General features: G+C 56.4%; 2 protein-coding genes across 11 annotated transcripts in view; both read left to right on the top strand.

Annotated features, from left to right (window-relative positions):
- Positions 1–5476, top strand: part of PCNT (pericentrin) — a 103768-nt gene extending 98292 nt beyond the window's left edge. For all 8 annotated transcript variants that reach the window (XM_041734822.1, XM_041734820.1, XM_041734819.1 and 5 more), the window contains 6 exons: positions 1–120; positions 1215–1447; positions 2541–2617; positions 3159–3279; positions 4478–4605; positions 5134–5476. In XM_041734822.1, coding sequence (XP_041590756.1) covers positions 1–120; positions 1215–1447; positions 2541–2617; positions 3159–3279; positions 4478–4605; positions 5134–5177 — 723 coding nt within the window. In that variant the 3' untranslated portion in view covers positions 5178–5476. The remainder of the gene's footprint in view (positions 121–1214; positions 1448–2540; positions 2618–3158; positions 3280–4477; positions 4606–5133) is intronic.
- Positions 5477–13876: 8400 nt separating this feature from the next.
- DIP2A (disco interacting protein 2 homolog A) overlaps positions 13877–25695 on the top strand; it is an 89667-nt gene continuing 77848 nt past the window's right edge. For all 3 annotated transcript variants that reach the window (XR_005984710.1, XM_041734778.1, XM_041734777.1), the window contains exon 1: positions 13877–14151. Coding sequence is in view for 2 of the 3 variants with exons in the window: in XM_041734778.1 (XP_041590712.1) it covers positions 14061–14151 (91 nt within the window). In the remaining variant the exon portion in view is untranslated. The remainder of the gene's footprint in view (positions 14152–25695) is intronic.

Below are 25695 nucleotides of genomic sequence, written 5' to 3'. Positions count from 1 at the left end.
AGGCCGGACAGGTGTGCGGGGAAGCAGGACGGGACGGCCTTGCCGAGCTCGGCGCGACAGCCAGACCCAGGACTGCCGCCAGCAGCCGCGCGCGAGGACGCAAACACCTGCGGCGTGCAAGTAAGGCCGGGCCGGGGGCCACTGGGCACCTCCGCTCGCGGACCCTTACGTGTTTAAGGCTCTGTGTGCAGGGGCGGCCCCGTCGGTCAAGTGTCTGACTCTTGATGTAGCTCAGGTCACGACCGTGGGGTCCTGGGGTCGCGCCCTGCATTGAGCCCCACGTGGGGGCCTGCTTGGGACTCCCCCCCCCCCCCCCACGCATGCCTTGCTCTTTCAGAAAAAATAGACTTTGTATTCAGAGCAGTTTGGGGTTGACCCCAGAGTTGAGGGGAAGGTGTGAGCGTCCCCGGGAGCCCGCGTGCCTTGCGGTCTGGGATCGGGCCGCAGGCACCTGCCCCCGCTCTCGACAGCAGCGCCCCCCAGCCCTCTCCGCCTGCTGGTCTCCCCGACGCCCCAGGGGACTCTGAAAACTCCTGTTGGTTCGTGTGGCTGAGGAGGCATTGCCGTCCCGAGGGCGGGCGCCGCCGTGTGCCTGGTGGCTGCGGGGAGTGTGGTTGGAGGGGACACACTTGCACCTGGTGTCGCTCCCGAGTGTGTGCGTGCACAGTCAAGGCGCCCGGCTGCGTCGTTGAGGCCACGGTCCCCACAGCCAAGTCGGCGATTCGCGGGTCGTCGTGTGGCCCCGGGTCCGAGCGCTGAGCCCTCCCTTGAGGGGAAACGCGTGTTGGAATCAGGTTATGAGGATGCGCCCCTGCTTCAGGGTGTCCTGCGGCCCCCGGACGAGCCCCCACCCGCCAGGTGTGCACGGCCCTCGGGGTCCCGTTCAGGGGCCCTGGGAGGCCCTCGCAGGCCCGGGAAGGATGTCTGCGCTGTCCTCTGCCGCAGGCCGTCCCTGGGGACCGTGTGCACAGCTGACTGAGGTGACAATTTGCCAAGGGGGGAAACTGCCTGCTTCTTTTTATTTCAGGTTTTTAAAGCTGTGCTTGTCTAGGTTCTCTGCAGCCGGCGTGAGCTCGAACCCGGAACCCTGGGTCCAGGGCCGCAGGCTCCACTGGCAGCCGCCCTGTGCCCCATCCAGGTGTTTGTAAAGCACAAGGGGACACGTGCCGCACGGCCTTTGTCCCGTGATCGGTTTGCTTTTTTATTTCTTTCAGATGGAGAAGCTGTACCTGCATTACTTGAGAGCAGAAAGCTTCAGGAAAGCTCTGATTTATCAGAAGAAGTACCTTTTGCTGCTGATTGGTGGATTCCAGGACTCCGAACAAGAGACGCTCTCCATGATCGCTCACCTGGGCGTGTTTCCCTCCAAAGCCGATAAGAAGACGACCACGTCGCGCCCTTTCACGAGGTTCCGGACGGCCGTCAGGGTGGTGATCGCCATATTAAGGTAGCGCTGAGGCCCGCGCCGCCCCGAGTCCGCGGGCAGGAGGCACACGGGGTGCCGGGTTGTGCACCCCCATCCCAGGCCCCCCCAGGACAATGACGCTTGAGCCTCTAAGATTACGTGACGCCTGCCCCAAGGGCACGTTGTGCACAACTGTCGGCAGCACGCGGAGTTGGCTTTTCCTCACCAAACCCGGGCTTCCCCCTCGACGGCCGCGTGCTGGGTCCTGTGTGATGACGGGCACAGCCGATGGGGTTGAAACTGCGTCCCACCGCTCCCCGTGGCCACGTCCCACGTTCTAGTGACACGTGTGCTCTGTCCGGGGGGCCGTGGGCCCATCTCCGGGAGGGCAGGGGAGGGGGTCCTGCCGCCCCAGCGCCGTCTGTGGCCCCGACTGGTTTGCACGGGGTCGTGTGGGGGCAGGTGTGGGGCCTCGGGTGTGACTGGGGATCTGGGCCTGTTCATACTGGTGATGAAATCGGTTCTGTGTCCTGATGCGGAATTTCTCGGAGCGTTTGTCCCACTGAGGATTGGGGGATCGTAGGGCCACGTGCGCCCGTGACGCCCTGGGGCCTCCCTCAGGCCGGGTGGGCTGGTTCCCCTGGTCGGCCAAGCACCGGGGCGGGGGGGGGGGGGGGGGGGGAAGCCCTGCCCTGTGGAGACCGCGGACGTGGGAGGTGGCCTCAGGGCGCGGTCCCCTCGGCTCGGGGTTCTGACCGCAGCCCCCACCTGTCCGTCCACCCGCCTGCCCCGCATGTTTGCAGAGGCTGCGCTGGGCCAGGAAGCCTGGCGGTGCCACGTGGGGCGGGCCAGCAGCCCCTCCCCCCCCTCCCCTCCCCTCCCCTCCCCGCAGCTGTGGTTTGATGCGAATCAGAAAGTGCCTCCCTGGAGCCAGGGTCAGGGCCTAGGGCGGCAGGCGGGAGGCCACAGCGCCGCGTCCCCGGGCACCACCCAGCTGGGTCTCCCTTGTGCCCCCCGAGCCGTCGTGGCTGGGCCTCTGGGCGTCAGGGTGGCGGGTCAGGCCTGCACTCGCTGCTGTCTTCGCAGCCGTTGTGCTCTGGTTTCCGGCCTACCGTGTCCTTCCTCTCCCGCGCAGATTACGCTTTCTGGTTAAGAAGTGGCAAGAGGTGGATCGGAGAGGCGCCGCCACGCACGGCCGAGTGCCGCGTCCAGGTGGGCCCACTGCCCCGCGAGCAGACGGCGAGGTGGCTCCTGGAGGGAAGTGGTGCGGGTGCTGGGCGGACGCCGGCCGGCGCTGGGACAGCGTGGAGACCTGAGCGCACGGTCGCCGTCGTGACGAAAGGTGTCGGGAGCCGACTGCCCGCTGCCCCCGTGTCACTGTGTCCCCATCGGGCACGCGGCCCGGCCGCCCGTCAGCCCTGGTTCCCGTGTGTTATTTCCTGGAATTAAAATGGCTTCTTGGCCTCCGAAGACCTTGCTGCCCCAGGTCCGGGGCCCCTCCGTCCCCCGAGCCCCTCGCTGCCCCGCAGGCCACGGGCGCCGCCGAGCGGTCCGGTCAGGTCAGCCCCGGGTCAGCCCCCGCGGCGCAGTACAGAGATCAAAACTCAGGCCGCCTAACATGATTTTACAAATCGGTTATTTTAAAAATGCTTTGAAATCGCTGTGCAGACTCTTAAAAGTTCATAGACTTTGAATTTTGGTAGAAGGGCCTCTGCTCACGGGTGTTCCTCTGTTTCCTGTTCTCGGGGAGAAGGGCTCCCGGCGCCACGGCAGCAGCCCCCGCCCGCAGCCAGCAGGTCGCCCCCGACCCGGGACACGTCCTGCAGCCGCTCTGGGGACCGAGCGCCCAAGGCCTCCCCGGGCAGGAGGCACAGGTGAGTGTGGCCGCCACGCGCCAGGGCCCGCTGGGCTGGGCTGCACGTGTCCTGGGGACTCGGGGTGACGTGAGCTGTCCCAGGGCCGTGGGAGACACCGGGCCCCTGTGGGGAGGCCTGCAGCCTCCACTTAGGACAGCAGAGGCCTGGAGGTTGCTGGTCGGTGCAGGTAGGTCTGGCCCTCGGTGACCCGTGCGCCCCTGGAGGCCGCGGGGACGGGGCCGCGGCTGGGACTGGCCATCGGGGTTTCCCTGCGAAGCGTGGGACGGCTTCGCTCTGCAGAGGGAACCGCGCAAGCGTCTACTCAGGCGCCGGGACAGGGAAGCCGTCGGAGCCGTGTCGTTTCCACCACAATCTCCCAGGATTTGTAACAAAGCACACTTGAGTTTGTGTCTCTGTGGTGTCGGCACCTGCGTCTGGATTCCTCCGTGCCAGCGTGTCCCGCTCTCAGCCCCCGCATGTGCCCTCGCCCCGCGCCCCGGCTGACGGGGCATCTCCGTGCACGCTGCACCTGGGCATCTGGTGTGGCCGTCCCGCCCTCGCACGGGCGCCCCGTGGAGCCGCAGGCGTGTGCTCCTGCCGTGCCGACCACGTGCACCTGGCTCTGGCCTGGCCCCCCACAGCGGGGTCATGAGATGGAGCCCGTGTAAGCGGGGCCCTGCCAGGTTCCCTCCCGGGGCTCGCTCCCTCGGGGACTTTATTTTATTTTCCCTCGGGGACTTTAAATAACAGAGTGGTGTACGGGGAATCTTACTCATTATAACTCACTTTATAGAAGTTGGGTTTTGTATTTACTATTTATTTTAAGGTTTTATTTATTTATTCATGAGAGACATGGAGAGAGGCAGAGACACAGGCAGAGGGAGAAGCAGCCTCCCTGCGGGGACCCCGATGCGGGACTTGATCTCGGGGCCCCGGGGTCACGCCCTGACCACCCAGGCATCCCCAGAAGTCGGTTCTAGAACATCACACTGCACTTTATTTTTTTATTTTTTATTTTTTAAATTTCTTTACACTGCATTTTAAAACCATGCCTGACTAGGGCTCCCGGCCACGCGGTGGGCAGGGGCAGTGGAGGCAGCACACACGTGTGCACGCTTCAGGCTCTGCCATGGCGGGAGAGGCTCTGCGGGGAACACCGTCCGGTCCCCCCCACCGCCGCGCTCTCTGTGCTCAGGACACTCGCGTGTCTTCGCAGATCCACTCCGTCCCCGGATTCAAGATCACAAGGGTCCCCGGCTGCTTCTCAAGATCCCGAGCGCTCCCTGACGGAGTATATTCGCCACCTGGAGGTGATCCAGCAGCGGCTGGGCGGGGCGGCCGCAGGTGAGGGTCTTGGCCGGACGCCCCGGGCCCAGCCCAGTCCACGGTCGCCGCCACCGTGTCCCTGTGTCCCTGGGAGGGCGATGGCAGGTGGTGGCGCCGCCCGTGCATGGAGGCCGGGGACCGTGGGCTCCGTCCCCCCCCCACCCCTTCGCACAGGAGGTGCCACGCGGCGGCGTCGTCTCTATGGTCAGGACCTGAGCCGTCATGTGTCCTGTGGTTCTCATTCTTACCGCAAGTGAGACGAGCTCAGGGCCCCGGCCCAGAACTCAGCAGCTCTCGTTGAAAGTCCCGTGGAGGGATCCCCGGGTGGTGCAGCGGTTTGGCAACTGCCTTCGGCCCAGGGCGCGATCCTGGAAACCCGGGATCGAATCCCGCGTTGGGCTCCCTGCATGGAGCCGCCTTCTCCCTCTGCCTATGTCTCTGCCTCTCTCTCTCTCTCTCTCTCTCTATCATAAATAAATAAAAATTAAAAAAAAAAAAAGTCCCGTGGAGACGCTGAACTGACGGCCGTGTCATTTTCATTTCTAGATTCGGGTTCAAAGAAATCCTGCTGCCAGAGGACGAAACAGTGAATAAAATCCTTGAGGCTCTCTCCTGTGGCGGCTCTATTTGAGGAACAGGGCTCTTTCCCTTTTCCTAAGGACGGCGTGCGGCGGGCGGCGCCTGGGAACCCGCCCCGGTGGGAGGCCGCGCGGAGCGGCTCGGTCCCTGCCGTGCTTTAGCTCCTGCCCGGGTGGTGCGCGATGACGGGCGCCCCGGCCTTGCCTCCATGCGGCGAGCGGAGACCGGCCTCCCGCTGGTTATTTCCTTGACGTGGACGGAGGGGAGCTCGGCTGCAGAACAGAAACAATAAAATGACAGCACGGCCTTACATGCGAACGGCCCTTGTGGTTTTTTCATTTTATCCAGTTTGCTTTGTAATTGGTGAAAACCCGAAACCTTGACTTGGAATTTGTTGAAATGTGCGTCAGCTTTGGTGGAGCGCCGCGAGCCCTCCGCCCCGCACAGAGACAGGCCTGCCCCCGCGGCCCTCCCCGCTTTCCACCCGTTTCCTGCGGTGGGACCTTGCACGGGCACGTGTTCCGCTGCCTCGGGTGGTTTTACTCATTCCTGAGAGGCCCAGAGAGGGGGACGCAGGCAGGGGGAAGAGCAGGCTCCACGCGGGGAGGGTCCAGGGATCCTGGGTCATGCCCTGGGCCGAAGGGAGGGGCTCGCCCGTGGAGCCGCCCAGGGGTCCTGCTGGCCCAGGGGTCCTGCTGGCGTGGGTGTTTCCACAGTGCGGCTCTCTGGGTGACCGCGCGCTTCCATGACGGGTTTCCCGCTCGCCTCCGGCACGTGCTCGGCTGCATGAGGGAGGCGACGGCGGGGATGCTGCGTGAGGGGTGCGCCTTCTGCCCTCACAGCGACCGCATAGCCGGGGGGGCCTGTTCCCTGCAGGAGACGCAGCCCAACGGGCGTCCCTGGGGTGACCCTGAGGCTGCGCATAAGGGAGTCGTTCACTGTGGCTCTGGGGCGAGCTGGCAGGTGACAGTCCGGCTTTCTTAGGTGTTGTGCTCGGAACCGTTTAGAATAAGGAGCCGCGTCAGGGAGACACACCAGCACCACGTGGGACACCCCCCCCCCCCCCCCCCCGCACACCCAGCAGGACGGCCACCGTCGGGAGGCGACAGGTGCGGGGAGGACGTGGAGAAAGGGGAGCCTCTCTGCGGCTGCTGGGAACGCAGGCGGGGGGGCCACGGTGGGGACCTCGAGGAGTTGGACGGGCAGGGGCCTCGAGGCGTCGGACACGGAGCTGCCCTCCGACCCAGCAACTGCACTGCTGGGTACCGACCCCACAGCCCAGAGGCGGTGAGCTGCAGGGGCACCTGCACCCCGCGTTCCCCGCGGCCGTGTCCATGGGGGCCGTGCCGCGGGAGGAGCCTCGACGTCCACGGACAGATGCTGGAGGAAGACGTGGTCCCTGCGCACCCCGGGTGTCACTCGGCCATCGGGGGGGGGAGATCTCGCCATTTACACGGACATGGGGGGAGCCAAGGACGTGATGCCGAGGGGGGCGAGTCGGCCAGGGAGAGACATGATCCCACGGCCTCCCTCACACGGGGACTGGAGGACACAGCCCAGAGGGTCAGGGGAAGGAGGGAAAGTAAAGCTGGACGAGTCAGAGAGGGAGACAAACGCTGAGAGACTGGAAGTCCGCCCGCCCTCGCCGGAGGAGGTCGTCGGGGTCACGGCCCGGCCCTGGGCTGGCCCCAGCCCACCTGGGCAGTCAGCCGGAGGCTGCTCACTCCCTGCCCGTCCTTGGTCCTTGGAATGTGTGCTCCGCCCTGTGTTCCCACTGTGGGACTGTTCCGAGGACGCGTAGCCGTGGATCCATCTGGATCGTGCATGTGACTGGATCCAGTGAAGGCTTCTATAGGAGCTTCTAACTGGAGGGAGGGTGTGGAGTCCTGCTGGTCTCGGGCTGCCCAGGACGGGCCTCGGAGGAAGCTCCCTACCGACGGGGAGCGCCCGGCCCCGTCCCCCCACCCTGTGACCCGTGGTGCACGGGGCCAGGTTGTGAGCCTGCATGCGCGTCCCATCAGGGGCAGCCAGTGGCCTGGGCCCGAGAGCAGTGGCCCCGACAGCCGTCCTCCCGCCAGGCTGCCGGCTCCTGCGGGTCCACAGGCAGAGCCTTGCGTCACGTGTGCAAGTTGAACCCCCAGGTTCCCTTTCATTTTCTAATGTGTTTTTTTATGTCTTATTTAATTAAAAAATTTTTTAGATGATCTCCGTGCCCAACCTGGCGCTTGAACTTACAGGAGCGAGATCAGGAGTTGCATGTGTTACTGCCTGGGCCAACCAGGGCCCCTATTTTTTAGTTTTTGATGGAACAAAGTGTTCTTAACTTATGCTTTTATTTCTAACGCATTGTTATTAGTTTTTTTTTTTTAATTTACTTTATGCTTTTATATTTGTTTTTTTACTTTTTGTTATTAAGTAGGCTCCACGCCCAATGTGGGGCTTGAACACAAGGATCAAGAATCACACTTCAGGGATCCCTGGGTGGCGCAGCGGTTTGGCGCCTGCCTTTGGCCCAGGGCGCGATCCTGGAGACCCGGGATCGAATCCCACGTCGGGCTCCCGGTGCATGGGGCCTGCTTCTCCCTCTGCCTGTGACTCTGTCTCTATCTCTCTCTCTGTGACTATCATAAATAAATAAAAATTAAAAAAAAAAAAAAAAAAGAATCACACTTCACCCGCTGCGCCAGCCAGGCACCTTTTTATTCATTCACTTATTTTAAAGATTTTATTTTTAGGTCATCTCTACACTCCACACGGGACTTGAACTCACACCCCCGAGACCGAGAGTCGGGGCTCCACGGACCCAAGCAGCCACGTGCAGCCCGTATCTGTGTTTCCAATTGAAGCGTAGCTGACGGGCAATGTTCCATCCGTTTCAGGCGCAAGACATCGAGGCTCAGCGCTTTTCTACGTTATCACCGTGACCGGTGTGGCCACGTGTTACACTCGTCACTTGGATGTTACTGACTGTGCTCCCCAGGCTGCGCTTCGCATCCCCGTGACTCCTTTACTTAATAACTGGGAGTTTGTGCCTCTCCATCCCCTTTATCTGCTTCACCCCCCCCCCCCCCGGCAGCCACCAGTTCTTTGTATTTATGAGTCTGTTTCTCTTTGTTGTTTCTTAGATTCTCTCTGGCTCGTGTCACGCAGCACGATACCCTCTAGCTCCATCCACGTCCCGCCGCGGCGAATGGCAAGATTCCATTCTTTTTGGCGGCTGAGTCATAGTCCGTTGTGTACATTTACCCCATTTACCCCCCTCCCCAGCCAGCCAGCCGTCGATGGGCACGTGGGCTGCGTCCATATCTTGGTTTCCGTAGCTACTGCTACAGGAAATGTAGGTGTTTTTATTTATTTATTATTATTTTTTTTAATGTAGGTGTTTTTAAGTTAGTGTTTTAATTCTTTAGTTTCTCAGTCGCAGGAGCAGTACCAGGACACCAACACGGATCACCTGGGCCCCCCCGACTTCTCCCCGTTGTGTAGTTAGCACCATAGCACACCTACCTCCTCCCCTTTCAAGACAGCGACTCCTCCCCTTGCCTGCTGGTTCCCGGATGCTGGGTCCCCCGGTTCCCAGACCTCCGTAGTCCGCAATCCAGTGGAACACTTGCTGTGTGCCCTGGTGAGCGTCCTTTTTGGGAGGCAGGACCTCTACCCTGCGGTCTGGACTCGGGAAGACAGGAAGCAGAAACTTCCCGAGTGGATCTCTGGGGGCAGCGCTAAGTGGGACCACTCGTGTTTGCGCCCTTGGATTTCAGCTCCCGTGTCCCTCCTGTTGGGAACACCGCGCCACATTAAGGTCTTCGTGGCCCCTGTCTTCGCAGGTATCAACTCCTACTTCGGCGCATCAGCTTTGGCTTGGGCTGGCTGGCCTGGTGCTCTGGCGGGCAGCAGATGCCATGGATTCCACGGCGCCAGGGGAGCAGATGCCCCGTAAGGCCCTGCCGGCTGGCATCTGTGGGCACGAAGGCCAAACTTATACATAGACTGTGAGTGTGTTCCCGTGAAGATGACGCCTGGTGCCTCCAGGCTGGAAGAGCTCCAACACGGTGGAGTTGGTCGCAGGAGCTTCTCGCTGTGAGGAGCCACAGTGGGAGCTCGGCATCCGTCCTGGGCGGGCAGGTTAGACACCGAGTGGCCGCTCGTGGCCGGATCAGAAGACTCACACGGCTGGGCCCGGAGTGGCCTCCACTCTCACACTCTGGCCGCGCAGTCCTCCTGCCCGTTGTGCCACTACTAGGGTTGCCGATGACAGCCGCTGTCCAGTGTCACCTGGCTGGCATTGTGTCTACCGGGCTGTTTAATACTCCTTCCGCGGAGGCTCTCTGGGCATCAGCATTTTACACAAAGACCGTCCCCCTTGGTGCCTATTCCCATAGGCCTGCCCCCACGCCTCATCCCCGATCTCCTTGTCCCCAGCCTCTAATTATTTTTGTTCCAAGCCCTAACCAGTCACCCAGGTCATCCGACGCTGCCCAGGGTCCGTATATATTCTCACCTTGGTTTGCTTGTTACATAAAAAAAGAATGACTGGGAGCTTTGCCTCTTGGGAGGATGTACCCTTTCCACTGTCTTACACGCTGTCTTTCCATTTTTTTTTTAAAGATTTTATTTATTTATTTATTCACGAGAGACAGAGAGAGAGACAGAGAGAGAGAGATGCAGAGACACAGGCAGAGGGAGAAGCAGGCTCCCTGCAGGGAGCCCGACGTGGGACTCGATCCCCGGACCCCTGGATCACGCCCTGGGCCGAAGGCGCTGCTGTACCGCTGAGCTCCCCGGGCGTCCCCTCTCCTGCTGAGTCCTGCTTCCATCTTATGACGGGCTGTTGCCGGGCCCAGCTGACCCGGAGACTCTGACAGCCCATCTCGTAATGGGCTATTTTGGCTGCACGGTGACTTGAGTGCCCCAAGGTCCGGTGTTCCCTCTCTATCGAAGCACAGTAGCAAACCAGGATATTTTTTTCCCCATGAGGCATATAAATTCTCTGCTCTAACTGGTGTGCCAGAAGCTCACGGTCCTGAGTTGTGAGTCTCCTACCTGGACATGCCAGAAACTTCACACTGCGTTGTTCCTCACTCCGGTAACCACCAATGCCACCTGCTAGACCATAGGACTCAGGTGGCGGAGCCACTTGCATCACAGCCTGGACCTATCGCGGCCTCTGTTCACTACCTGCGCCCCCCCCCCCCCCCGCCCGGGGGCCGCTCTAGCAGGAGCACCATGGTACGGCCCAGGTACACAGGCATCAGGACTCTGGGCTCTTCTCAAAGCTGACAGTTCTCCAAATCAGTCCGTATTAGAGTCCGAGCTGGATTCCCAGGTGTGGAACGTGCTGCTTCCAGAACCTGAAGAGGTGCAACGGTGTCTTGCTTCCTAACTGTTGAGGAGGAAGATGCAATAATCGTCTTTTACTTCTGGAAAGGATGCCCTGGGCCACCACGGGATCCCTCACAATATTATGGAGGTAGCAGGCCCCGAATTTTCACAGGGTTTGGGATTTCCTTCCTGTAGTACCTGTGTCTCACCAGGGTCTGCAGCATCTTCGCCTCGCGCTCATCTGGCCGAACAGTATGTTGTTGTTGACGGGTTGGGACCACGCAGTCGTCAGCAGACCCTTCAGGCCAAACTCTGTTCCACACGTTCCACAATCTGGGGCCCACAGCAACTGTCAGACGTGTGAGGAAATGAGTGACCGAGAGGGATGATTCTGATTTGTGCCACCGAGAGTGTGGTGATTTGTTACCCAACCCTAGATCCGCCATCAAGCCAGCAGCCCTCCCTTAGGCAGGTTCACACCCCGTCTTCGTGTAGGTGTAAACGCCATGTCCTACAAGATTGCGTATAAGCCAGGGAAGTCTTCTGCTCAATTTTATTATTTTTAAAAATTTATTCAAATTCAACTAACATATAGTGTATTCCTAGTCTCAGAGGCAGAGGTCAGTGACTCAGCAGTTGCGTAGAACACCCGGTGCTCACGACGCCACATGCCCTCCTCGACGCCTGTCCCCCGTGACCCCGTCCCCCACCTCCTCCCTGCAGTGAGCCTCAGTTTGTCTCCTGGAGTCAGAAGTCTCTCAGGGTTTGTCTCCCTCTCTGACTTCATCGTTTTATTCTTCCCTCCCTTCCCCTGTGATCCTGTTTTGTCTCTTCAATTCCACATCTGAGGGAAACCACGGGTAGTTGCCTTTCTCCGAGTAGCTTATTTCAGGAGCGTAGTGCCCTCTCGCTCATCTGTGTTGTTGTAAACGGCAAGATTTCGTCCTCGCTGACGGCTGAGTGGTGTCCCGGTGTGGATAGACGGCGTCTCCTTCCTCCATCACCTGTCGATGGACATCTGGGCTCCTCCCACAGCGTGGCCCCTGTGGACACGGCTGCTGTGAACGCTGGGGTGCAGGTGCCCCTCGGGATCACTACGTTTGTCTTCTGCTGACTTTTACATTGCAGCCCCCATCCGATTTCTTCAAGGGTCATGCTCATGAATTAATGATGTTGGCGCCACTACTCATTCATGATCCAGGCCCACACAAATCGTCCCAGTTCCTGGCAGTACTTGCTGGCTGGGTCCCAACAGCTTGTTAACGGGTTGAATTCTTTTTTTAAGATTTTATTTATTTATTCATGAGATACAGAGAGAGAGGCAGAGACACAGTCAGGGGGAGAAGCAGGCTCCATGCAGGGAGCACGACGTGGGACTCATCCCGGGTCTCCAGGATCACAACCCGGGCCTAAGGCGGTGCTAAACCGCTGAGCCCCCCGGGCTGCCCAGTGGGTTGAATTCTATCCCAGAAAAGATGTTGAAGTACTAAGCCCAAGTACCTGTGAATGTGACCTTATTTGGAAATAGGGTCTCTGCAGATGACCAAGGTCAGATGAATTCATCAGGGTTGGGTTCTAATTCAATATGACTGGTGTCCTGATAAGCAGTGGAAATTTGAACACAGGAACAGACACACGTAGGGGAAAAGCCATGTGGGTCTGAAGGCTGATGTGACGCCCCTCCAAGCCAAGGACAGCAAACACTGCCAGCAAACCGCGAGAAGCTGGGAGAGACGAATGACATCTCAGACCCTCAGAAGGAACCAGCCACGCGGTCATCTTTTTTTTTTAAGTGTATTTTTTTTTAGTAACTTTTACTCCCAATCTGGGGCTCTAGCTCATGAGCCCTGGATGAAGAGTCGCATGCTCTTCTGAGCCAGCCGGGCGCCCCCCTGCTATCATCTTGTTCTGACTTCTGGCCTCCAGAGGCAATAAATTCCTGGTCAACCATCCTGTTTGTGGTGCTCTGTTAGTGCAGCCCAAGCAAACTAGTACAACACACAGTTCCCGTGAGGGGGAGGGGCTAGACTTCCCTTTCAATCTTATGTTTCCAGCCAAATTATCCCCCGAAAATACCTGTGACTATATGCTTAGTGTCCAGCGGGTGCGAGGAAGGAGTGCTGGGTAAGGAGGGAGAGGTGAGGCACGCGGTAGGCTGGGGAGGCAAAACCTCCGAAGGTAGCCAGCCAGGTAGCAAATCCCTCCAACCCGTGTGTCCTGGCTCCAGCTTTCCCTGACCAGGGTCCCAAATTTAGCATGACCGAGCTGCCCGGGTTGGATGCTTACGGTCTTTGAGGAGTTAGTCCCTGGGCCTGGCCCTTGACTTTATGTGTCTCAACGTGGGAGATTGTTTTTTTTTTAAGACTATTTATTTATTCATGAGAGACACATAGAGAGAGGCAGAGACACAGGCAGAGGGAGAAGCAGGCTCCCCCCGGGACCCTGGGGTCATGCCCTGGGCCAAAGGCAGGTGCTAAACCACCAGGGCTGCCCAGATTGTTTCTTTATATGCAACCAAAGAGACTGCATGCCTTTCAGTTGTTGTGAGCCATCAACTCTCTGTTTTTCTTAAAAGAAAAAAAAATGAATAAAGTAGGTTCCACGTCCACCCTGGAGCCCAAGGCAGGGCTTGAATTCCTGACCCCGAGGTCCATAGCTGGAGGCTTAGCTGACTGAGCCCCAGGGGGCCCCTCCTTTTTCTCAAGGGCATCAACGGTTCAAGGAGGAGCGGCCCATCCGCTGTGCCTCATGGAAGCTACTGCCCCGCGAAGGCTTGCACCAGCCGCCTGGCTGCTCACCTGCAGCGGGTGCCCGCAGCCGGGCGGGGGCGCGACCCGGGGGTCCCTGCGGCCTGCAGGTGCACCTGCCCCGGGTGGCCCCTCCCGAGGTCAGGCGGAGGTCAGGCCGCGGTCAGGCGGAGGTCAGGCGGAGGTCAGGCCGCGGTCAGGCCGAGGTCAGGCGGAGGTCAGGCCGAGGTCAAGCCGAGGTCAGGCCGCGGTCAGGCCGAGGTCAGGCTGCGGGCGGGAGCGAGCTGACCCGGGAGGACCTGGGCGGGGTCCCCGCGGGGCGCCTGCCCCTGCCCGGCCTGGCCTCCGCCCGTCTCTGCGGCTCTCACCGGCGAATACATAAAATCTTAAAAACAGGAGAAATAGCTGAAAGCCTGGGACCCAGGCCGCAGCCCCGCCGCGCGCCCGCCCGCCCGCCTCCCCGGCCGGCCCCGCCCCGCGGCCTCGGAGCCAATGGGCGCGAGCCTCGCTGTTGCTGGGCGGGCCGCCGCCCCGAGCCCCGCCCCCGGCCCGCGCACGCGCACTGCCCCTCCCTCCTCCCGCCCGCCCCGCCCCGCCCCGCCCCGCCCCGCGCACGCGCGCTCCGCGTCGGGCCTGCCGGGCGCTCGGGGGCGCGCGGGGTGGCGGCGGGGCGGCCTCGTGCTCGCGCCCGTGCTCGCGGCCGCGCCCCACCCGCCGCCTCGGCTCCGCGGGGCCCTGCCTGGTCGGGCTGAGGGCCGCGAGGGGCCGCGCCGGGGGCCTCCGGCGCCGTCCGGCCTGGTCGTCCGCGGGGCGCCGCCCGAGGCCATGGCCGCCCGCGGGTGTGCGCTGGAGGCGGCGCCGCTGCCCCCCGAGGTGCGGGAGAGCCTGGCCGAGCTGGAGCTGGAGCTGTCGGAGGGTGAGCGCGCCCCGCCCCGCCCCGACCCCGACCCCGACCCGGGACCCGGGACCCGGGGTCCTAACCTGACCCCAGACCCGGACCCGACCCTGACCCTAACCCTGGACCCCGACCCCAACCCCAGGACCCAGGACCCGGACCCTGACCGAACCCTCACAGGGGCCCGGACCCAGGATCCTGACCCCGACCCTGTCCTGGACCAGGGACCCGGACCCGGGATCCCGACCTGACCCTGACCCCGACCCCAACCCCGACCCCAGGACTCAGGACCCCGACCATGACCGAACCCTCACAGGGGCCCGGACCCAGGATCCTGACCCAACCCTGACCCCAACCCCAGACCCATACCCAGGGTCCTGACCCCGACCCTGTCCTGGACCAGGGACCCGGACCCGGGAACCCGACCTGACCCTGACCCCGACCCCAACCCCGACCCCACGACTCAGGACCCCGACCATGACCGAACCCTCACAGGGGCCCGGACCCAGGATCCTGACCCCGACCCTGTCCTGGACCAGGGACCCGGACCCGGGATCCCGACCTGACCCTGACCCCGACCCCGGGCCCAGACCCAGGGTCCTGACCCTAGACCGGGACCCCAGACCCAGACTCAACCCCGACCCCAACCCTGGGATCCCGACCTCAACCCTGACCCCAGGACCCCGACCCCAGACCTCAACCCCGACCCAGACCCTGACCCTGGACCCCGACCCTCACCTGGGACCCCAGCGCTCCCCGGAGATCTGGACGCGGCACCCCCCCTCCCCCAGCGCCAGTGCCCTGCGGGTCCGGAGTGGCTTGGCCTCCAGCTCGTGAGTCTGGGTGGGAAGGGGCGTCTCTGGATGCTCCAGGCGGGGCCTGCTTCCTGGGGTGCATCCCAGGGCTGGGCGCCCAGCACCTGGCACCTGCCTCTCGGCCACACGGCCTAAAGGAACACCTGCGGAGCCCTGAACGCTTAGAAGGAGGTTGTTGCCCCATTTCCGGAATTTTAAAAAATTAAAAAAAAAAGAAAAGCTGAATGAATGGTTGCTTGTTAAAGAGAGACGGGAGTGATTGCACTTCAGCGGTGGGCGGCTTCCTCTGGAATCCTCTCTCCCGGGCTTGCGTCCTGATGTTCTGTTTGGATCCGTGCTCGGAGCGAGCTCTTGCCCCGCATCGGGGCAGCGGGGGCCTTTGAGGAAACGCGGCTCAGTGTTTGAGTCTGGTTTTGAAACCGAAATGCATTTTCAGTTTTTAGATTCGATGGTTTCATAGCCCAGCTACTACCACGTCGGTGAGCGCGTGCATGGGTGCCCTGGTAATGTCCCCACGCTCGGGGCGGTGGGCGCACGGGTACCTGCTCTGAATTGAACGTTGAAATGTCTGGGTCTGTGGCACGTGTTCTTTAATGGAAGCGCGAGAAGGGGGTGGACTTGAGGATTCTTTGCCATGAGATGCGCTCGAGAACGGGCTTGGGGGCGGGCCCCGGGCTGCAGGCTTCACACAGCAGGTACCTTCCGCAGAGGGCTCCTAATTTCTGCCCCTGTTTTTGTTATTCCCTCAACTTGTGTTTCGTGGTTGTATGTTCAAGGGCTTTCTAGGAGCTGACGGATGAGACTGGACCCCTTCCTGAAAGAACCTTGTAATTCATGTTACTTCAGCGAAAAAAATCTCATCCGTGGACTCCATGGGTGCCGTCCCCACTTCGGCCGTGTGCGCAGCCGCCTCGATGAGTGAGGGGCGGCCGCGGGCGCTGGAAGGTGGCTTCAGCCCGGAGGGTGTGGACTGAGCGTTGACAGCGCAGGGTGCAGCGCGCCAGGGAGGCGGGAGCCCTGGCCTCGGTCCCAGCTTCTAGACTCGCCTGACACCTTTCTTTTGGCCCAAATAGGTCAGTGATTACGGGGCCCAGTCCTGCGCGGCCCTGCCCCCAGGTGTTCCTGCACCTTTGCGAAAGAGAGATACTTTTTCTGTATCTCTCATGAATAAATAAATGCAATCTTTAAAAAAAAATTTTAATTTATGTATTCCTGAGACACAGAGAGAGAGGCAGAGACACAGGCAGAGGGAGAAGCAGGATCCCTGCAGGGACCCTGACGTGGCAATCATCGCGTATTCCAGGGTCACGCCCTTGGCAGAAGGGAGACACTCCACCCCCGAGCCCCCGGGCGCCCCATTGTGAAGCACAGTCCCACAGCAACCAAAATTCGAAATTCGTTTTGTCGTCATCATTTAAAACTTGGATCAAGTAGAAGTAGGAAGCGTGCCTCCCCTCCCCCATCACACAAGGGGGCGGTAGATCTCTGATCAGAATAAAGTCCTGTGGAGCAGCCTCAGGTTTGTCTGGAAGAGAATGGTGCGCACCGTCCAGGTGACGCGGAGCCGGGCAGGCTACGGGAGAGCGGGGCCCGCAGACACGGCGCTGCCGCACGGAGGCTGGTGGGGGTAGAAACCTGGATAATCTGGAAAATCCTGCACAGCTTCCCTCGGCCTGTACACCAGTAGGGACTAGTTGAAAGTGTGGCCCTGCCTTTGTTCACTCCCGTGTGGCCTCGGTCTCGCACCCTCCCTGGGTTGTCAGCATTAACCACTGTAATGGGGTCAGCCCTCAGGGGCTTCGGGTCTCAGAACGCGGGTGCTTTCCTGTAGGGCCGCTTGCTGGCTTTAGGGTATAGATTCCCAGGAGGGAAATAAGGCAGCACTGCGGTCTCCCCCTAACTTTCCAGGCTGTTGCACCCTTTTTGGGATCTCCTTCAAATTAAGATGAAGATGAAAGGTGGAGCTACAAACTCCCCACCCTTAGACACCTCCCAGCCCCCCGCCCCCACCTACCCTAGACAAACACACACTTCACACACGTGGCTCCTCAAAACCTGTGAGGATGTCCATGGGTGAAAGTGACGCTGTTAGAAGTGTAACTTTGACTTTAAAAAAGAATCAATTCCCAAACATTGGTGTTTTACCTATTATAGTGTCAGATTACCTTCTAAATACTTCACAACTCATTTAGCAGAGTATCTTGGGGTTATTGATGCTGAACTGCCTTAAAAACCTGGTTGGTGGGATGCCTGGGTGGCTCAGCGGTTGAGCGGCTGCCTTGGGCTCACGGTGTGACCCTGGGGTCCCGGGATCGAGTCCCGCATCCAGATCCCTGCAGGGAGCCTGCTTGTCCCTCTGCCTGGGTCTCTGCCTCTCTTGTGTGTCTCTCATGAATAAATGAATAAAATCTTAAAAAACAAAACCAAACCTGGATGGTGGTGTAAAGTGCTGCTTTGTCTGAGTGGCCTGCCTGCTTTAGAAAGGAAACTCCTACACAGTCGACTACGTTTGTTCCACTCCTGTTTCTTTATTCCCGTTAATCGGTCTGTTTCAAAGCTTTGCCTTCAGTCTCTTTCTGGTTTTACACCTTCTGTTAACAGGGCCTTAGCCTGGATGCGGGCAAACAAAAAGGGGAAAAGCTCTGTGGGTGTAGAGGAAGGGACTTCTTGACAAGCTTTTTTCCTCTTTAAATGTCTTTAATGTCTGTTATTTGTGATATGATTCTTAGTATTCAGAATGGGAGCCTGACCTTGCCTTTACATCATTGAGCACTGGTGGTGCTTCCTAAATACTTTGTGGCGTATTAAAGTTCTCCCGGCCAGATTCTTTTCGTCCCTCAAAGCCCAGCCCAGGTGCCTTCTTAGTTTGAACCTTCCCTGATCATCTCCGACGTGGCTACTTTCTTGGATTTCTTATCACACTTTCTCCCGCTTTTGGAATTCTTGGCACTTACTGTTTTTTGTATTTGTTATTTGTATATATCTCTGCGCTCCGCGACTGCCGAGTGCCCACTGGGTGCTGGCCGATGCTTTGGCTCTCCGGTCAGGGTTGGCTCTGTTTCTCCAGTGGTCCCCTTTGCACACTGTTTTATTAAAAAGTGATGCAGATACAGGGGCAGAGAAGTGACACAGTCCAAAGGAAATGTAGGGTAGAGTGAGTGCGTGTGAGTGTGAGTGAGCGATTGTGAGTGCGTGTGAGTGTGGTGCCCCACTCCCCGCCCAGGTGTTCTCTGGTGTCTGTTTCCTGCCTGTCCTTCCAGAGGGATCTGCCAGGGGCTCCTAAATGGTGGTCCAGAGACCCTTTCTGAGTGCCTGTGAAGAAAACCTTTTCATAATGACACTGAGATGTCATCCCTGCTTTCTGTGTTTGTACCGACGGTGCAGGAGCAGTGCGGGCACCTTCGCGCCAGTCGAGGCCAGGCCCCAGTGAGCAGCAAAAATAGGCGTCGCTTTCACTTCAACGTATCCTCCCTTGATGAAGCAATAAAAATCAATTTTCTTAGGACTCGACCCTGTGAGAAAATGGAAAGTGCCGCACAGAGAGGGCAGGGCCTATTGTGAGGAACAGCACTTGTGCATTTTGAGTGTGAAGAGGACAAGCCACTTTTTTTTTTTTTTTTTTTTTTTTTTTTTATGATAGAGAGAGAGAGGCAGAGACACAGGCAGAGGGAGAAGCAGGCTCCATGCTGGAAGCCTGACGTGGGATTCGATTCCGGGTCTCCAGGATCGCGCCCTGGGCCAAAGGCAGGCGCCAAGCCGCTGCGCCACCCAGGGATCCCAGGACAAGCCACTTCTGTTGCAAAATGCCGTGTTTACTTAAAAATGGTTGTAGGACAAACCGTGTTTACCGAGACTTGGGTGTCTGGTGGACAATTTCTGGAACATAAATGAGCGAAAACAACTGTCAGAATTTAGGGCCAATGATAATATTCATGCTTTTGAACAAAAATTAAAATTTTATACGACTTATCTGAGCATGCCAGCTTCTTATTAAATACTTTTCTTGATGAGCTCAGTGACAATGTTAATGTCAGTTTTTGAAATTATATGATGAAATACGTCAACATTAAGAAGATCTACATGATTCTGTGAACCATTATTTTTTTTTAAAGATTTTATTTATTTATTCATGAGAGACAGGCAGAGACACAGGCAGAGGGAGAAGCAGGTTCCACTCAGGGAGCCCCATGTGGGACTCGATCCCGGGACCCTGGGGTCACGCCCTGAGCCGGAGGCAGATGCTCAACCCCTGAGCCAGCCAGGCACCCCGTGAACCAGTATTTTCTAAATATCAATGTATTGCATTACAAATTTGTGCACAGATTAAAGATCCAATCAAAATATAGACCATTAGGTTGTAATGTAACCGTACGAAAAGTTCCTCGAAGGTTTTAGACTCTACGTTGCAGCTATTCTGTGAGAAACTACCACTGGCCTAGTTTTGATGGCGTGGGGTTGAGGAGGGCACACGGCGATCCGTAAAGGCCCTTGAAGCCCTCCGCCCTTGCCAGCACGTCTGTGTGAGGCTGGATTGGCCTTGCAGACTTCAGGCCGAGCTGCATGTCACGACAGTTGAGCGCTGAGGCCGAGGCCGGTCAGAGAATCTGTCCAATCCAATCAATCCAATCTTCCTGTTTTCTACGAAGCCAGGTATTAAAGGGACTTGTAGGGACGCCCAGGGGCTTAGTGGGTTGGGCGTCTGCCTTCCGGCCAGGTTGTGATCTCAGGGTCCTGCAATCGAGGATCGACAGGGAGCCTGCTTCTCCCTCTGTCTCATGCTCTCTCTGTCCTCAAAATCTTTAAAAAGAGAGAGAGAGACTTATAAAAGTAAACCAATACCTGCACTCACTGAATATTTTTGGCCTTGGAAATCTATTATTTTTTATTAAAAGTATATTTATGTTAACATGGTTTGGTATAAACAAATTCAAGTTAATTATAAAATTTCACTATTTTAATTTCTAATATGGTAATGTTGATTCATATAACACACACAAACATAAGCTCTTTGAGGTTTTCAGTAGTTTTTAAGTGTGTGAATGGGTCCTGAGTCCAGAACCTTTGAGAAGTGTTAGTCCATGCAACTCTTTTTTTTTTTTTTTTTTATGATAGAGAGAGAGAGAGAGAGGCAGAGACACAGGCAGAGGGAGAAGCAGGCTCCATGCACCGGGAGCCCGACGTGGGATTCGATCCCGGGTCTCCAGGATCGCGCCCTGGGCCAAAGGCAAGCGCCAAACCGCTGCGCCACCCAGGGATCCCCAGTCCATGCAACTCTTAACACAACTTTTAAGGAAATATCCAAATGTCCTTGTGTATTTCTTTATACTTTTTGTAACATATTTTTTAGCTGTGTTGGTGTAATAAGGATTTCTGTTTATATTTGTAAAGACAATCAGATATTTCCATTTATAAAACATGCTCGAAAGTCTCTGAAAATTATACTAATTGCTTCTGTGTCCCACTTTACATGATTCAGGAGTATTCTGTTTAGAATTTCTTTTCATAGAGAATCATCCTAGCACAATTGTCTCTTCACAAACTTTTTTTTTCCTTAAAGAATTTTGCTTTATACATTTTTAAAAGAATATCAATACTGATCTCAGTTCTAATACCCTAAAACTTTGCACGTACTGCTCATTCCGTTCATTGCCAACTATTCCGCACTGCTGAATTCCTGCCTTTGTTTAAGCTTCACTTTCTCTTTGGAGTTGCGCCTTCCTCTGAGAAGCACCCGGTCCTCTGTCCTCTGTCCTCAGTCCTCGGTCCTCGGCTGCTCCGCGGCCCCGAGCTCCCCCTGTAGCGCTGCTGTAGGGCTCGTCACACGCTGCACTTCTCCGTTTGCTGGTCTTTGCTCGGCTCCCTCATAGGAGCACTTCAAGCGGCAGTGGGGATCTGTTCATCTTTATGTCCTCCGCACCTGGCATGTTTTAGGGTTTTTTTTTTTTAAGATTTTATTTATTCATGAGAGACACACACACACACACACAGAGAGAGAGAGAGAGAGAGAGAGAAAGGCAGAGACACAGGCAGAGGGAGAAGCAGGCTCTATGCAGGGAGCCCGATGTGGGACTGGATCCCGGGTCCAGGGTCACGCCCCGGGCTGTAGGTGGCACTAAACCGCTGCGCCACCAGGGCTGCCCTATTACTTTTTTAAACCTTATTTATTTAAGTAATCTCTGCCCCCAACATAGGGTTCAAACTCAGAACCCCGAGATCAGCAGCCTTGGGCTCCTCTGACTCAGCCAGCCCGGTGCCCTGGAATAGTAAAAATTTTAAAATTAAAAAGAAATTCATAGCAGTCTAGATTCTGGAAAGTCAGAAAGGTGGATAAGAAGAGCAAGCCCCATCCCGCCTAGGTAGGGAAGATAGGAAATGAGGTGGAGTCGTAACAGAAGGACAGTGTTCTTTGAACCGAGTCGGGGAGGGCTAGTGGTGGGAGGCGGTAGCGAGGAGGGGATGTGGTTTCCAGGGGTTCTGCAGGGCCCCCACACACTCCCTTAGAAGGACGCCCGTTGTCTGGGGGCGAGGGGCTCCGCCGGAGCAGTGTCTCCACTTGGCTTCTCAGGAGAGTTCGCCCGAATAGGAGGGTAGGAGGTGCGCTGCTGAGAGGCTGGAACCGCACCCGAGTGGATGGTGTTTAGGTTCTCCTTCCAGTTGCAAGAGTATTCTGAGTTCTGATCATGAGTGTCCAATAAGAATCATACCCTAGGGGGCTTTATCTCACCAAGTGATGTTTAAAACCATTCTTGAATGATGTGTCTACTATTTTAATTTTTATTTAAGATCTTTCTTAAAAAGGCAGTCAGAGTGAGTCTTATTTTATTTTTTTTAAGACTTATTTATTTATTCATGAGAGATACAGAGAGAGAGAAAGAGAGGCAGAGACAAGCAGAGGGAGAGGCAGGCTCCTCACAAGAGCCCCACATGGGACTCGATCCCGAATCCCAGGATCACAACCTGAGCAGACGCTCAACCGCTGAGCCACCCAGGTGTCCCTATTTTAAGAAGTAATGTCTGCACCCAACATGGGGCTGAAACGCACCACCCCAAGATCAGGAGCCCCACTCTCCACTGGCTAAGCCAACCAGGCACCCCTGGCTGCTATTTTTAAAAGGTCTGTTTTCTATTACATATGTATGTAATACAAAGTTGGTGGCCAAGAGCTGTATTTTTTAAAGCTTTTATTTATTTATCTATTTGGGGAGAGAGTGAGATCACAATCCAAGCCAAAATCAGGAGTTGGGTGCCCAACTGACTGAGCCACCCGGGTGTCCGCCACGGGCTGTATCTTTCTGGAAGAGCCTTGTTACCCTTCTCTGTGACATTGCTGTGTCTCCTTGGGTGTTCAGCGTCTTACTTCAGTGAAATGGGATAATTTAGACAAGCTCATGAGGCCCCGGGAATGGAAGGCCAACATTTGCACTGAGCGAGGACTCTGATCCTTGGGAAGTGCAGCCTGGCCAACTGCAAAATTCAGCTTGAGAGTCTTTTAAGAGTCAAAGCTGTGGTGTGGATGATTAATTCTTGTTTAACCTTTTTTCTAATATTTGCAGCATTTCAAACATAACCGAAAAGTAGAGAGAATCATGGTATATGCACCCATGTACCTACCACCTGATTTTTCAAAAAATTAGGATTTTGGAAGGGTGGATTTCGTCATATTAGCTTCCCCCGTAGTCCACGTGGAGAAGGGTTCCCCAGGGGAGGCTTTGAGGCCTCAGCGCACACACAAGCCAGCATGGTAAGAACTCTGGAAAAGAGGAATGGAGAGCACCTTCCATCTCGGTCAGGCTCACAGGGTGGCTGCTGGTGGGAAGTAGAGGTGTCAGGGCGGGCTCAGTTTTGGACTAAGTGGACGCAGGGTGGGTTGGGGCAGCTTTGGTATGAGTGTCCCGGTCAGCCGGCTCTGGCCACAGCTCCTCTGTCACCCTGTCCGTTGAGGTGCCACTGCTAGACCGACACACAGTCAGGGTCATTCAGGTTATCTGTGCAACCACAGCGTTGGGGTACACCTGGCTTTGTTGACCGAGACGTGTTTGCCCTGCCAGAGTGACTCAGGAAGTGCGGGTTCTCCCTGAGAGCATAGCCGTTCTGAAGACCACACGTGGTTCTTACTGGTCTCTCATTGTAATGCACATACGGGAAGTTCCCCCAGAATCCTGTCGTGATCCCTCTGAGCCTGTGAACACTGCCATGTTTGGGAAAAGCAGTTTTGCAGATGTGATTGAGGATCTGGAGAGGAGTCGCCTGGGTTCTTCGGGTGGAACTTACGTGCCATCCAGCGTGTCTTTAGAAGACAGAGGCAGAGGGAGACCCACACAAATGGAGAGGGGCAGGGGGATAGCACGGCCGACCCGGGAGTGATGTGGCCCCAGGTTGGGGGATGCTGGCAGAGTCCAGGAACGGATTTGCCCCCGCAGGCCTCAGAGGTCACCCTGATTCTGGCTCCGTGAAACGGACTCTGGACTTCCGGCCTCCAGAACTGTGAGTTAGGAAGTGTTCTTGTTTTAAGCCACCAAGTTTGTGGCAATTTGTTACAGCAGCTGCAGGATATGAGTCCGCTCACCTCAAGGTCTGCTGCATACATAGAGATGTTTTCTTTTTTATTCTAATTACCTCTTTGTGAATTTTTAAAAATATATTTTATTTATTTATTCATGAGAGACACAGAGAGAGGCAGAGACACAGGCAGAGGGAGAAGCAGGGTTCCCACGGGGAGCCCGATGCGGAACTCAATTCTGGGACTCAGGGTCACGCCCTGGACTGAAAGCAGATGCTCCACCGCTGAGCCCCCGGGTGCCCCTCTGTGTATTTTTCTTAGCTCTTCCCTCTCTTTCGGGTTAGACGATCTCCCTCGAGGTGCGCTCACTCTCGCACACCCTTTATTCCCCGTCTTCACTCTGCCATGACAACTTCCCAGGGGACATCCCATCTCCACTGTTGTGTTTTCAGTTCTAATTCCCATTTCCCACTGGTTCCCACTGAACTGCCTGACATCCCCTCTCCATTCAGTCATGACGATAACCCTTTCCTTTAATTCTTTGAACGTATCCTCCTTCGACTCTTGAGACACATTTATAGTAGCTTCTCTACGGCCACCATTTGCCCAGCCAAGTGTCCGGACCATCCCGAGTTTCATTACTGCCGATTGATTTGTTCCTTTAACTGCGGATTACATTGTCTGTATCTTTTTGTCTAGTGGGTTTTTTTAATTGTCTATTGAAATGATTGATAATACATTTAGGAAGTTTGCGTGTTCTCGCTCACTGGCTACTGATGTTCGTCCTGGCAGAGAGTCAGTCACTGGGTGATTGTCTTGAAGGTGGCCAAGCCTGGCTTTACACCTTCTTCGGCTGGTCTGTGGAGACTTCAGAGTGGGACTCTTGGTGGGACTCAGATGCCAAACTGTCTTCTCTGGAAGTGCTCTCCTGGGTTGGCTTTTTAGGGCAGGACTGGAGCGGGCCTCACCGTAGGTATGGTCGCTACTCCCTGGGTGTGGCTGTACGGGGGTCTTAGCAGGTTGCTGGGGGGATGCACTCTCCATCCTTTTTTTTTTTTTTTAATATTTTATTTATTCATGAGAGACTCAGAGACAGAGGCAGAGACACAGGCAGAGGGAGAAGCAGGCTCCACGCAGGGAGCCCGAAGCAGGACTTGATCCCGGGACCCTGGGATCATGCCCTGGGCCAAAGGGAGACGCTAAACCGCTGAGCCGCCCAGGGATCCCCATGTTTTTTCTTTTATGGTTAGTAATCTTCGTGTCCTATATAAGAGTTCTCTCCCTACCTCATGGTCATGGATATATTCTTTTATATTATTTTTAAAGAGATTTATTGATCTTTCACATTTAAATGCATAGTCTACCTGGAATTGAATTTTGTGAGAAAGAGTCATTTCATTTCTGTTTCATGTGGATACCCTGTTGACCCAGCATATTTATGGAGAAGGCCATCTTTTCCCTACTGCTCTGGACTGATGCCTGGTCCCTTCCTCTCCTTGTCTCCCTTAGCATCTCACTCTGCTCCCTACTTAGCTTCACAGCACGCGTTCATGTCTGGTCAAGTCTGCCCCTTTCTGTTTCTCAAGTTTGATTTGCTAATCTCGGCCCTTTGCATTTTTCCATGTGCATTTTAGCATCAGCTTGTCTATTTCTACACACATACACACAAAAACCCTCCAAGAGTTCTGATTATAATTACTCAGACTCTAAAGATCCATTTGGACAGAAATTATATCTTTACGGTGTTGAATATGCAGATTCACAAACATGCTGCATCCCTTCATTTCTTTAGTTCTTTTAAGCTTTACCTCAGTAGTACTTTTAGTTTATTTATTTATGAGACACAGAGAGAAAGCTAGAATGAGCGAAGAGGGGCAGAGGGAGAGGGACAAGCAGGCTCCTTGCTGAGCACAGAGCCCACGTGGCGCTCCTTTCCAGAACCCCAGAGTCATGACCTGAGCTTAAGGCAAACACTTAACTGACCGACCTACCCAGGCACCTCTGTCTTTTTGTTTTGTTTTTAAATCACAGTCCTACTTTTCTAATTCCTTGAACATATTGATCATGGTTATTTTAAAAGGTGGATTTCCTGTCTGTATTTTCCTGTTATCTGTTGGTTTTCATGGGTTGTAGTCACAGCTTCCTATTGCCTAGAGGGCAGACACTATAGGTGTAGCAATGATTTGTGACTGTAGATGTTTCTGTGTGTAAAGGGTGGATGGACCGGGGGTGCATACAGTCCAAGATCAC

Source organism: Vulpes lagopus, chromosome 20 (assembly GCF_018345385.1).
Source record: "Vulpes lagopus strain Blue_001 chromosome 20, ASM1834538v1, whole genome shotgun sequence".
NCBI lineage: Eukaryota > Metazoa > Chordata > Mammalia > Carnivora > Canidae > Vulpes > Vulpes lagopus.
Note: the sequence above shows the minus strand (reverse complement) of the source record. Positions and strands in the feature narration are given on the sequence as shown.